Raw genomic sequence first — 13,315 nt, 5'->3', positions numbered from 1 at the left:
AAATATCATTCCAAAATACTGCTATATTAATATACAATATATTGTTATTTACAAGCAAACTAAATAATAACTAATATATATATATATATATATATATATATATATATATATATATATATATATATATATATATATATATATATATATATATATATATATATATATATATATATATATATATATATATATATCGAATCCTATATTTATATATATATACATTTATATATAAAATATACTGTTATTGCAACACAACTAAAAGAGAGCTTAGAAAGAAGATTTGGTAGGTATTTTAAATCACTTTAGACCACCTTAGACCACCACCAAGCCTTACGGCGTATTGTAAAAATGGCAAAAGTCAAAAATAATTAGTTACAAAAAACGGGTTTTATTCAATCCCTAATAAGAAACTGTTTAAAAAAATCTAGTATTGGGCTGGATTAGTACTATTCTATTTACATAACCTGACCGTATTTTTAATTCAAATAAAAATAATATTTAAATTAGCTATTATTTAATAAATTTCGAATACCCCCATATTAGGTCTCCAACATACTGATTCACGGCGATATCCCCTAAACCATAACAATGGTGGTTTGAAGTGAATAGTTTGTAGGTTAAGGTTGTATTTTATCCACACCACCCACTCCTACTGTAATAGGAGATATTTTAATGTGTAATATGTATTCCCCCTGCAGGCCCAATTCACTTAATTAATAATTGTATATCCAAGTAATGTATTTTACTTTTACTACAGAACATATTTACTTTTTACGTTTAGTTCTTGTTTGCTTCGTTGAAGTGTTTTCAATTCTATTGTATTAATATGGGGTATGGCAAAGAATTATTATATTAAACATGTAGGTCGAAAATAACATACAAACAAAAACTCTTTGGAACTGTGTGACAACTGTGTGCATAAATATATGTATAGTTCTGCAGAAAATACATTAATATTTGGTTAAAATGTATTAGGAGTCAGGGAATACTCTTTTGCAGATATGGCAAAGGTATTATGGAGAATGCAGTGGCTAAATCCAGTTTCAATAAATATGTACACAGGTAGTTATAGAAGTAATTAAGAAGGAATATAGCAGTATCAAGCCAATAGCTTGGATATGCAATGATAGGGAGAAAGACATATTCTTTAATAGCCATATTGTTCTGCCATCTGATCTACCATGGATCTGTTTTCAGTACTATTTGTAAAAAGTAAATTATATAAAACGTGAAACACGAATTGATTGGAAATACCATTCCAAACCGTTTCAACATCGTAGCTTCGTTGTTTACCTATCAAAAACGAAGAGTTTTCCTTGGTGTATTGTGGGAAAAGCGGATCTACTACGACAATCCCGAGTACAAATTACCATTAATCCAGGAGAGCCACCGACATCTACACCATAGCTAATAATGACCATACATTGTTGTTCTAAATGTGATGGCTGCTCGGCTTGCGTAATCAACATCATTCTTTCAGTACCGTATCGCCATGTCACTAGAACTTGGGAACTAGATATAGATATTGATATAATAGCATTTAATGAATCCTATATTTAAGGAAAACCAATCTTATTAGATAAATGAAGATATTCTCTTTACCAAGACTATCTCAAACCTGAAAACATATTTAAAATAAAAGCTTGATAATATTATTGAGAAAATAAGTCTGACTTTGCAAGAAACTATGACAATATTGGACTACCAATTAATAAAATACAATGTTTATTTGAATGCATATATTTATTGGATACATTTCATTATGTTATATTTTTTTAGTATATCACTAGAGAAGCCTTTTGGCAAATACCAAAGGGCAAAATCCCATTGGCGATATGATTGGCTGTACAAGCATCCGACGGAGATTTAGCGTCAATAGACCAGTGAGTTGGTCGACAATCTTTATTTTCATAGTCCAAAACAACTTTAACTTTCACTGGCAGTTTTCCACTATCAAGACTGTCTCTTACAAATTTTTCACAGTCATACCTAATAATAAATAAAATACGATGTGTATATAGTGAAGAACAAATAAAAAATATCAGCAAAACTTAACGAATAAATCCAAACAACTCCTTACCATACATTTAATATACTTGTTCTGCATCTGTATTTTCTGTTTAAATTATCAGCTTGCGGTGCAAGATTCCAAGTTTCAGCTGGACCGCCGAACGCTGAAGCCAGAATATGACCTTTATGGTCGCCAGGTTTGGCATCCAACTCTTTCATGCGTTTATCGAAGCTTCATTAGAAATCGCAATTTAATTATTTAATATGTAGATAGTAGCTGTAATAACAAACTACCTGCTTCCAAAATTTGTCCTCGAAGGATTTTTGTCGTTCAGAATTGCATCAACTGATAATGTTACTTGTGTACTGTTTCCATTAGCACATATATGAGTTCCAGTAGTGATAGTGGCGGAATTGCGTCCAAAAGTGTACTTGGTTACAGCTGATAACACGCTATTTTGGTAAAATAATGTACAGAATAGTATGCAAACAATTCTGTTATACATTATTAATACTTTTAGTTCTTATTTTTTAGCAATTACCAGAAAGCAACTGACAACATTAGCCTTTTAAAATAAGTGAGGCTTATTGTTAGATATGTATTCCCTATAATTAATATATTTACTATTAAGGCTGTTTCTTGTTATTAAAAAAAATTGCTTCGTTAACAAAACCATGTTCTACTTTAGTGAAATGTATATAATGAGGTATTTCTAAAGAATCTTACAACAATATATTACTGTTACTTAACAGTGATTTATGTCTTACATATTAATAAAATGACGTCTAGTGCTTAAAAGAAAATATTCAATTACATTTACGTATATTATTTACCATTTTGAGTACGATTTGATACAACTGTTTTAAAATCTCAATTAAATAAGTTTGAAGTAAGATATTATTTGCAACATTGCATCCATAAATATGACTGAAAACTAGTTGTGGTATATCATTTCTTGAAGTATTATATCGTAATAGATTGAGTATTTGATTGGAACGAGCAATTTTTGATAGAGCTTAATATAAGTTTAAATATGTTCAGAATCTCCTAATCGTAAACTATTACAACTAGAAAATATCCATGCCTTGAAAACACACTTTACACAAGCATCACAGTTCAACGTATAAGCTTGTCAAAGCCGGATAAAAGTTACTGTAAACTAGCTTGCAATTCAGAGTATACGGCCATCCAAAGGAAATTGTGCCACTAATAGTTCTCGGTTCAATAAGTTGTCATTTCCTTTCATAGAATAAAATAATTTTAATGTAAAATAAAAACCTTTGTTTGAAACCCTACATTTTTCATAACTTATATATCAATTGAAGGCGGTTAAAATTATTGACATAGTATAATATGACAAATATATATAATGAAAACGGTAATCTATTACGTGGAATTATTTGTAATTCTGTTTAGAAAAGAAATAATAATTTCCCACAAACATACAGCTTATTTGCTCAATCTCACTATAATTTCTGTAAAGCCTACAATTTTATAACTTCACCATTCTGTTAATAGAACCACCAAAGACACATTAAAAACTGTTAAAGGTATGGGGTCTCCAATGAGGTGGTTCGAATATCAGCAGAATATAATATATACATATATAATCTAAATTTTACGAAAAGAAACAGAATTTAGCTGTTAGCTGACTATTTTTTTTTTAGTGAACAAGCTTGAACCCAGCAACTTAAATAAATGAAAATCTTCTGAAAACTTGCCCCAATGAATTCTTCGTCAAATTTGGAAAACTTTAGCGGTTTGTCTCAGACCTCAATTGCGTCTACAAAACTATGAAATATAACTACCACTGAGGGAGAGTAAATTAACTTTAAATTAAGGAAAATATTCAATGAGAAATACAGTACAAAATTTGCATCAAATAAAACAGCCTTAATACATTAGCTTTATCATCAACTTTACACTAAATTATTAAGAGTTATTGTTTTCCTAAGTGCTATTAACATATATTTAATACATTGTTACATTGCAAACATTTGTTACTAAAAACTGTTATCAATACAGTAATATATATCAGTTAATTGAATGCTTCTATGAATTATTAATGAATACGTCTTACAATTATTATTGCTTAATGTGTTTTTATTAATCTAGGATAGAATAAGTAAAACAAATAGGAGTCTATACATATATATACATATATACATAATACATTTCTGCCAACATCATTACATGATTTCCTACATTCTATTTTCATATGCTTCTTCGATTCAGTTGGTGATTTTAGGAAATAAACTTTAACTTCTTAGAGCTGAAGCGCGGTTGCCAAATAATATGAATTGTATTCTTGATGAGAAAACTAAGAAGATCCATCCAATTCTTGTTAGAAGTTTGACCTTTGGCGAAAATTATTGATAATCAAATATCAATAACTAAATATCTGGATGATAAAATATCAGTATGTTTTATATATCACTATATTAAAAATAAAGACTTTTTATATAACTTTTAGACGAGAAAGGCTTGTTTGAATTAATATGTTATTAAGTTACGATTTGTAGACTTATTTTGAATATCTCTACAGGCAAAAAAACTTGCTTGGCTTTTTCTTGTTATAAACTCTATTAGCTATTTTTCTATAACTGTGTTTTCAGACCTTAAAAAAATTAATTTTTCTTTTTCTACTGTATGTAGCCTAATTATTTCTCAATTATTATTTCAGAATTTCACTTCTAAAACTTCCAAAGACAAATATCCAAACTGACTCGTAAAGTTTATATGTTATATTGCATAATAGCAATCATTAATACTCTATTATTATTACTAAAATAGAAACAAATGTTCTAGAAAGAACACTAAAATGCACACATGTACAATTATATTCTTTATCTGTAAAAAACTTCAAGTTGTGTTTTCAACGTCAGTATTCTTAATTTTGTATGAGCAATTCTACTGAACTGGGATTTAGTTACATATCAACGAAACTACAAACTTAGGCCAACTCGTCCAAATAAAAACCTAAACTTGTTGACACTAAAATAATTCTGACTCAGAGTGAATATATAATAAATAAAAAAATAATAATAATGTTAAGAAATTAGCTAACAGACCGGAAAAGATTTGCAGAATAAAAGACATTCGTTACCACTTAAGACAACCGAACAATTAAAGTTAGAAATAGAAAAGCTCGATTAAGCTAGACGCTTGAAATCCAGCTTGTTTCCAGAACTCACTAAAGTTACAAAAACTGACATCAACCCAAAGGCTGTGAAAAATATACGATGAAAGGGATAAATCTTACCAGCTTAATTAATACAGCATTTGGCCTAAGCCATGTCTCAAATGTTTGGAAAGTGGCTGAAAACATGATTCGAAATCTCTAAAATTGTGAGCAATTAATTAAAACCCTACAGACAATGCTACAATGATTGAAAACAGACTTAAACGTAACAAAAAATGTTACCACAGAAACACACTGAAATACTCTCACATTTCAGGCAGGATATTTAGAGTAAAATAAGACTAAGCCTATATTACAATAAAATAGCTAAAGCAACTGTACCACAAGGAAATATTTTAAAACCAATTCTTTACCTTTAAACGCTTTACTTGAAGATGTCACTTTGGCTGAAATTGCCGATGCTGTAATATCTATTGTTGAACATAATACAGAAAAAACAACCCGAAGATTGCAACAGTCTTATAACAATATTGCACCCAGTTATAGAGAATAAAAGTTAAGAATAGCAAAGAATTGCATATTGAGTTTTTATATAATGAGTTTACATATAGCACCAATTTAAGTATCTTGGGATGGATGTGGATGGAAAATTCCGTTTCAAGGAACACATTGAAAAGAAAATGAGAAAACCGAAGTAGGAATATAAAATTTATTTGTAATATAATAAAGGACAATCTAAATTAACCGTACATAATAAGTGGATTTTGTACAAACAAATCTAAAACTGATACAGGCCTATGACATCCAATTATATAGATATTTGGCCATAAGTAATATAAAGAAAATTGAAAATTTTCACCTAGATACTACAGGAATCATTACACCGAAAGAAAATCAAGAATATCCCAAGAAGATATGAAATGAAACTATACTAGCCTGTTGATACCGAACTATTGCAACCCTTGGATAACTCTAGTAAGTAGGATTCCAGTAAAACAAAATACGCAAGGTTATTCAAGATGTTGTGTTCCTTTCGGTTATTCCCGCATTGTTGTAACTATTAAAGAGTTACTGCAATTTTGAATAATAACAATTAGGTATGGAGCAGTATGGTCATGTAAAGTTATATTTTACATATTCTGTAGAGAGAACAAATTAATGTGACCCCTTTATAGGAAGGTGTGTGACATCTGTGAAATAAAAACCCCATATATGTGAAAATATTATCAACATAGATTAACAAAATGCAAGAATAACAAGAATCGTCTGTTTACTAAGCTTGTTAGATTACAAGACGAAAACAGCTTTTAATATAATTTGACGTACGGTGAACAGAGAACAGAAAAAGTGTTTTTGCTTAAGGACTGATCGTAATTGATATGGTTCTGGGGACATAATACATTATTGTACTAAAGGTAATTCCAAAGGTTACTAAGATTTTCCTGTAAATCTTAGTGGTATTAACTTCTGGTCCATTTCAAGTTTCATTAGTAAATACATTTTTTAACAAAGCACTAACCGAATATTGGAATCTAACGTGGGATATAAGACAAAGTAGATAAACGAAAGACATAGCCTGGTGTAGTTATTGTTTTTACGATATATATTTTTGGTAAGAAATATGGATAAGGGCTATCTGAATACCTAAAGGAAGTTATGAAAATATGCAGCTGTTAAAATGAAACTAACTACATAATTTGTATATATAGAACACATAGAACAAATAGAAGAAACTACGAATTATTTCCAGAATACTCTCAAGCATTTTAAAGCATTGATAAATATTAAGGTGTAAATTAATGCAACAAGGATTAATATATTATATTATGCAGAATTTTATTATTTGAAACTTATCAATTATATTGATTATTTAATTTATAGACCTCAGTTTTTAAAAAACAATAGTTAATTTAATGATTGTAAATAGATTCCTTTAATACACATTTTTAATTTATAAAAAATAATTTACCTAATTGCGTTCGTTATTGTATATATTAAAATACAGACTAAAGTCAAATATCACTTTCAAAATTGTATCATTCATATATTCTCTGTTTTAATATACAATCATGTATTCTATACATAAAAGTAAAGAAAGACCATATATAATTATATATGATGCCCTGAAGCTGTTACAATTCTGAGAATAATCTTGCTTATGATACTTTTTATTGGTGGTTCAATGGTTCATCTGTAGTAGTCTATGTAGTAGTATTAATACATTGTTAATTATTCAAAAAAGTTAGTGTGTGTTAGTTCTTGCGTTAGTTCTTCAATATGTTTTAATGCACAGACATTTATTATTTTATTATTGTTATATATCCAATACATTTCTGATCTTATTTTGAAATGTGAAAACTATTTTTAGTATCTTATCATTTAAGTTAGTTCCTTTACTCTATTATGAATTAATCTCATTAGTCGTCTTCATTAGATTCAGAAAATCAAACGAAATGTTTTTGAAAATAAAAGCCCTTTTGTTACTTTAACTTTCATGTATTTATTGTAACATATTTTTATACTCTACAATACAATTAAATCGTATTTGGTTTATTCTTTGGTGTATATTAATTAAGCTCTTTGACAAACACCAAACGGTAATCCTCCATTTCTAACATGTTTCGCTTCACATCCTGAACGGTGCTTAGACCTGGCCTCGATGCTCCAACGGGTCGGTCTGCAGTTTTTATCCTCATAGTCCAAAGTAACTTTTACAGATATGGGTAGGTCAACTTTATTTTTTAACTGATCTAAAATCCATTTTTCGCAATCGTACCTAAAATGACGAATAAATAATTAAAACTCTGACTGAAATATGACTAAAACTAGTTTTACCAAACGTTCAATATGCTCGTCCGACATCTATATTTGCGATTCAGATTGTCAGCTTGTGGTGCTAAGTTCCAGTTTTTCGCTGGTCCCCCAAAAGCTGAAGCCAATATATGGCCTTTGTGGTCTCCTTTGATAGAGTTGAGCTCTTTCATTCGTTTATTGAAACTGTTTAAATAAAACACATTATAATATCAATATATTTGCATCGGAAGTTTACGTAGGTAGTAACTAGAACTTGATCCGTTAGAATTGGTTATGAATAACTTTGATGAAAGAAATTAACTATTAGGTCTTATATGTATTCTGATACTTTTTTACTTTAAGAAGGTGGTTATTGAAAAAAATTGGTCCATTTAATATTAATAAAACTATTTTTCATCATTTTCTACGACGTTTTGTCATCTTCTAGCGACAATAATCGACCAATTTTCACACTTTTTTTCAATATTTCGAAACCATATACCTGCCGAGCTATGTTGCATCGATCTGAGCAAGTAGTAATTAGAAAGCGCAATATCTCGTTAGTATGCTAGATGCGGCAGAACATCTCATTCGTGCTGTAACAGTGTCCCTTTAGATCTAATGCAACCGAGTGGCTGAGTATTCACACAACAGAGGGCATTGTGTCTATTAATAGCTATCGCTGGTCTTTTATGAAACAATACATCTTTTGTAGTTATAGGTCTGCAATAATGCCCTTCTAAACAAAATCTATGACTTTTTACTCCACTCTTTTTGGTCCACTCTTAATTGCACATTCCCTATTAAGATTTACCTAAAAAACTATGAAACATTTTTGGCAAGCTATGACAGATTAATAGAAAAGTCCCTGTCCTGACACATAGATGGCGCTACTAGAATTAAATCCATATGATTTAACATCCATATAATTTTTTAGTTAGCCCTAATCCTCAAAAGATGCGTGTATAAATTTGACAGCTGTCGGATCATTAGCTTGTGTATTATGGTATTTTGAGTGAAGCAACTTTAATTATTGTCAAGAAAATGGATAAAACGGAATTTCGCGTGTCGATAAAATATTGCTTTTTGAAGGAAAAAATATAGTTGAAGCAAAAACTTGGCTTGCTGCCGAGTTTCCGGACACTGCCCCAGGAAGATCAACCATTATCGATTGGTATACTATGTTTAGACGTGGTGAAATGAAGACGGTGAAAGCAGTGGACGCCCAAAAGAGGTTGTTACCGACGAAAACATTTTAAAAATCCACAAAATGATTTGGAATGACCGTAAATTTTAACTCAATTAAATAGCAGACACTCTAAAAATATCAACTAAACGTGTACATCATATCATTCACTAATATTTCGGTATGAGAAAACACCGTGCAAAGTGGGTGCCGGGCGAGCTCACTTTTACGTTTATTTAAACATTTGATTAAACGTATATTTACTTTTGTTGAAATAAAAAGATGGCTAAATCGGAGTTGTTAAAAGAGAGAATTTTCAACATCCTAAAATATCCCCCTTTGCATCAGCTCCCATATAAAAATAAATTAACTTTATGTATATTTTGTAAATAAGTATGTTTGTTCAAGGTAGCAATATTAAATACCCATAAATAACTCTTAATGTTTAAGTAATTTTTTATTGAACCTCAAAATTTATATACGAAAATCCTATAAACAGAAGTGTGGAGAGTTCACAAAGAAACGTTTGGACAAAATGATGATTTTTGTAGGATAAAATAGTACGGCAGGTGGATATGTAATAATGTTGAAGAAATCAAATAGGCCCGGAATAAAGGAATAAATTTCATTATTAAGATACAATACTCCAGTAATATAATTTCAACGATTTAAAATTATTAATACAAAAAATAATTACTGATCCAATATTAATAAGCTAAATACTATATATGTGAAGTTTGAGGTTGAAGTCACTTTTCAAACCATCTTAGAAGGAATCATCATCAACTAAAATACTTTTAAAAAAGTATAAAATTCTTGTCATTATTAAAAGAATAAAAAACAAATTTTTAGTAAAATTTTAGTAAATAATCATCGTCCAACTGTCATTTATTTATTTTATTATTATTTACAATCTTCCCATTACCATCTAATTAATTTCGCCTAATCATTTATAAGACCAATGATTTAATAATAGTGCCATCTATCGGAAAAACTACCACTTTCAGATATTTTAGAACAATTTCATTGATTCCTTTTAAACGGATGTAGCGCCATCTATATTATCTAATATAAAAGAAATCTATATATAAAGGGATACAAATTTTTATTTTATTTTCAAACAATTGTTCCGAATCATAGACTTTTTATTTTGCAAAAAAATCCATTATTATATTTTCAAATATTTTAAATAAGTGACTTTCTGAAATTAAGAACGAAAACTAAAACTAACTAGAATGTTATTAAATTTAAACGTAAATTGAATATATAAGTTTGACTTTGGCAAATATGTTGTTATCGAAATTACAGTGCAGTATTGTTGAAAATGAGTTATCTTAAAATAGCTAATTTTAATATTTATGATCCATACTCCATTTGTAAAGGAGAAATATTTGCTTAATTAAGTAACAATGTCACTGTTGATTGGAGTAATAATTATTTTACACTTACAGAACTACCGTATATATAGATTGTTTATTAAAACCAAATTTTTATAGAATAGTATAAAATAAGAAAATAAATAACAGGCCTCATATAAAATTACAAAAAATATTTAAAAAAAAACATATACCTTCTTCCAAAATTGGTTCTTCTGTTACTTTTTTCATGGAGTTCCGCCTCTACTGATAAAGTTACCTCGCTGTTCCTTCCATTTTTACATCGATGTTGTCCGGTAGTAACAGTGGCTTTATTTTTTCCCAATTGGTAGTGACTTCGAGCTGAACGAACATCACCCAACAGGACTGCAAGGCAAACAACCAAAAAAATTGCTTTAACCAACATCGTGCTTTTCTTTACTATTGGAAACAAAACCAAAATGAACGCTTAAGTAACGTGATTAAATGGTTTTTATAGTCTTAACGTGATATAGTGACTCAAACGTACTTTACTATTATCACTAGCTACATCATTAAGGCTGTTGTCGATGTATTAAAATATTTTTCTAATTACTTTATGCATTTCCAAAAAAATCCTTATTAATTTTAAGTATTTCATTAGTCATCTGTTCTTAATTTTAATAAATAATTATTTTTCAGAATTATTTACAATCTATCGTTTATTTAATTCATACTGCACATAAAGAAAACAAGCCTTAATATATTCCCACGTATGTAATATGGTGGGTTTTTACTAAAAGAATTTCAAGCAATAAACCGCATAAATTAGGTTGGGAAATACTCTTTGTCCTAAACTGATTTCTAAGCATTTTCTCGAATGTCTACAGATTCACAAGAATTTGTTAACACTTAGTTTTTTGACCATTAGATTATAACGTTTCTCTTTACAGCGTATTCCCAAATTGTTCTAATAAATTGATAAATAACGGTAATCCCATTCACGTTCTGCTGCCCTATTACTATCGATACTTTCCTATAAATCGGATCGGAATCGGACTTACTGCTTTAAAATCGATAAGGGAGGGATAAGGAGAGAGACAGAAAAACTTATAAAACTAAAAAGAATTTTTAATTATTTAATGTGGTCGGATAATATTTTTATTATTATTTTATTATTATTTAATTAATACATTGTTACTAGTCGTTTCCGTCTAACCTACAATTTGTCTTTATGATAATTTAAATCTAGGTATATAACTAGGGGGACCCATCGGCCCTATCTCAGACTCTGGTGAAATAATGTTTATAAATGTCGCTGCTGTATTTTTTAATATATGCACCTCACTACACAACACTACACAAGATCAGATGATTTGATTCTTTTGAGTCTGTGTCCTGTTCTGGTGGTATCCAAAAGCTGCAATATTTCAATATTCTCATGAGAATGGAGCTTTTTCAGATGCCTCCTTACAATTCTCTTGATTTCTTAATTGACTGTGGGTATCTGAAGGTCTCAATGTAGGTAATCAGTCCTATCGTATTTGGGTGCACCCCAATAACTCTCAGGACTTTGTTCTGAAAAATTGGTCATAATTGAACTCCGTATGTCCATATAGGTTTCAGTATTTGGTTATATATTAGCAATTTATTACGTACTGATAATTGTGATTTTCTTCCAATTAGCCAGTACACTTTCCTATATTTCAATTCCAATTCTTTTCTTTTCTTCTTTATATGTTCCTTCCAGCGAAGTTTTGCATCGAGATTCATTCCGAGATGTTTAGCATTGTGGATATATGGAATGATAGTATTATTTAATATACTGCACATGTTTAGATTTAGTTTCATTAATTCCTATTTTCCAAGCTCGTGTCTAATTATTTATATTGTCACTTGCCTGTTGTAATTTTCGTGAAGCTTATTTACTATTGTCTCCGACAGCTATAATCGCAATATCATCAGGAAATGTAGCCATTATAATATTATAATATTTGTGGTATACCACAAGTGTAGAGTAGATAAAGCATTGGTCCCAGTACAATTCTTTGTGGTACACCTGCCTTAGCTTCTTTTATTGTAGAGTAAGCTTCTCCTTGTTTGACTCTAAACATTTTGGTTGTAATGTATGATTTTAATAGTTCGCTGTAACAGTTGGTAAGATTCTCTGTAGTTTATGAACAAGACCTTCATGCCAAATCTTATCGAAGGCTTGTGCCATATCTAAGAATATAGCTGAGCATACCTTTTTACTTTCGTAGGCTTTTTCAATACGATCTGTTTTCTATATATATAATACGACCTGGTCAATTGTTAAGTGTTTGTTAATAAACCCAAACTGGTGTATAGGTATTAGTTTTTTTTTCTCTATCACCTGTTTTATTCTTTTCAACAGGACTCTTTCAAAAACCTTAAATATTACTGGCAACAGTAATATAGGTCTATAGGATTTTATTTCGTTTGGTGACTTCCCAGGTTTTGGGATCATTATAATTTCCGCCATCTTCCAAATGTCTGGGACACGTTTTAATCTAAATGCTCTATTGATCAAGTTGGTGAGATTTATAATTCTTGGTAGCTTTTGCAGTAACTCTCCAATTATTAAATCATAGCCTACAAATTGCTATTCGGATATCTTTATTTGCCATTTCGGGCCACAGGCCTAATGTTTTTCAATTCTAGTTTTTCAATCCTGTCGGAAAAATATTCGATCATTTTTTCTTGCCTGTCTAGCTTTCCTATTAGTTTAAGTAGCAATTCGTTGGTGGTTGCTTCATTTTCCTTTTTGTTTGTTTAATTATTTTGACTGATACTTTGGGCATAAGTCATATCACCATTAACTTTGTTATATT

At 29.7% G+C, this 13,315-nt stretch overlaps 2 protein-coding genes across 2 annotated transcripts; both read right to left on the bottom strand.

Annotated features, from left to right (window-relative positions):
• Nucleotides 1-1,721: 1,721 nt before the first annotated feature.
• LOC143194211 (uncharacterized) lies at nt 1,722-2,571 on the bottom strand. Its single transcript, XM_076400809.1, has 3 exons — nt 2,302-2,571; nt 2,078-2,239; nt 1,722-1,986 (listed from the first exon to the last, which is right to left on the bottom strand). Exons 1-3 carry the CDS (start codon nt 2,511-2,513, stop codon nt 1,773-1,775), a joined length of 588 nt encoding a protein of 195 aa, XP_076256924.1. The 5' UTR covers nt 2,514-2,571; the 3' UTR covers nt 1,722-1,772.
• Nucleotides 2,572-7,625: 5,054 nt separating this feature from the next.
• LOC143199919 (uncharacterized) lies at nt 7,626-10,956 on the bottom strand. Its single transcript, XM_076410055.1, has 3 exons — nt 10,700-10,956; nt 7,986-8,147; nt 7,626-7,926 (listed from the first exon to the last, which is right to left on the bottom strand). Exons 1-3 carry the CDS (start codon nt 10,909-10,911, stop codon nt 7,722-7,724), a joined length of 579 nt encoding a protein of 192 aa, XP_076266170.1. The 5' UTR covers nt 10,912-10,956; the 3' UTR covers nt 7,626-7,721.
• Nucleotides 10,957-13,315: the final 2,359 nt, after the last annotated feature.

The sequence above is a fragment of the Rhynchophorus ferrugineus genome, unplaced genomic scaffold (assembly GCF_030347505.1).
Source record: "Rhynchophorus ferrugineus isolate W39M unplaced genomic scaffold, kcgeb_rfMv2 rfM1, whole genome shotgun sequence".
NCBI lineage: Eukaryota > Metazoa > Arthropoda > Insecta > Coleoptera > Curculionidae > Rhynchophorus > Rhynchophorus ferrugineus.
This window is presented reverse-complemented; position numbering and strand designations above follow the sequence as displayed.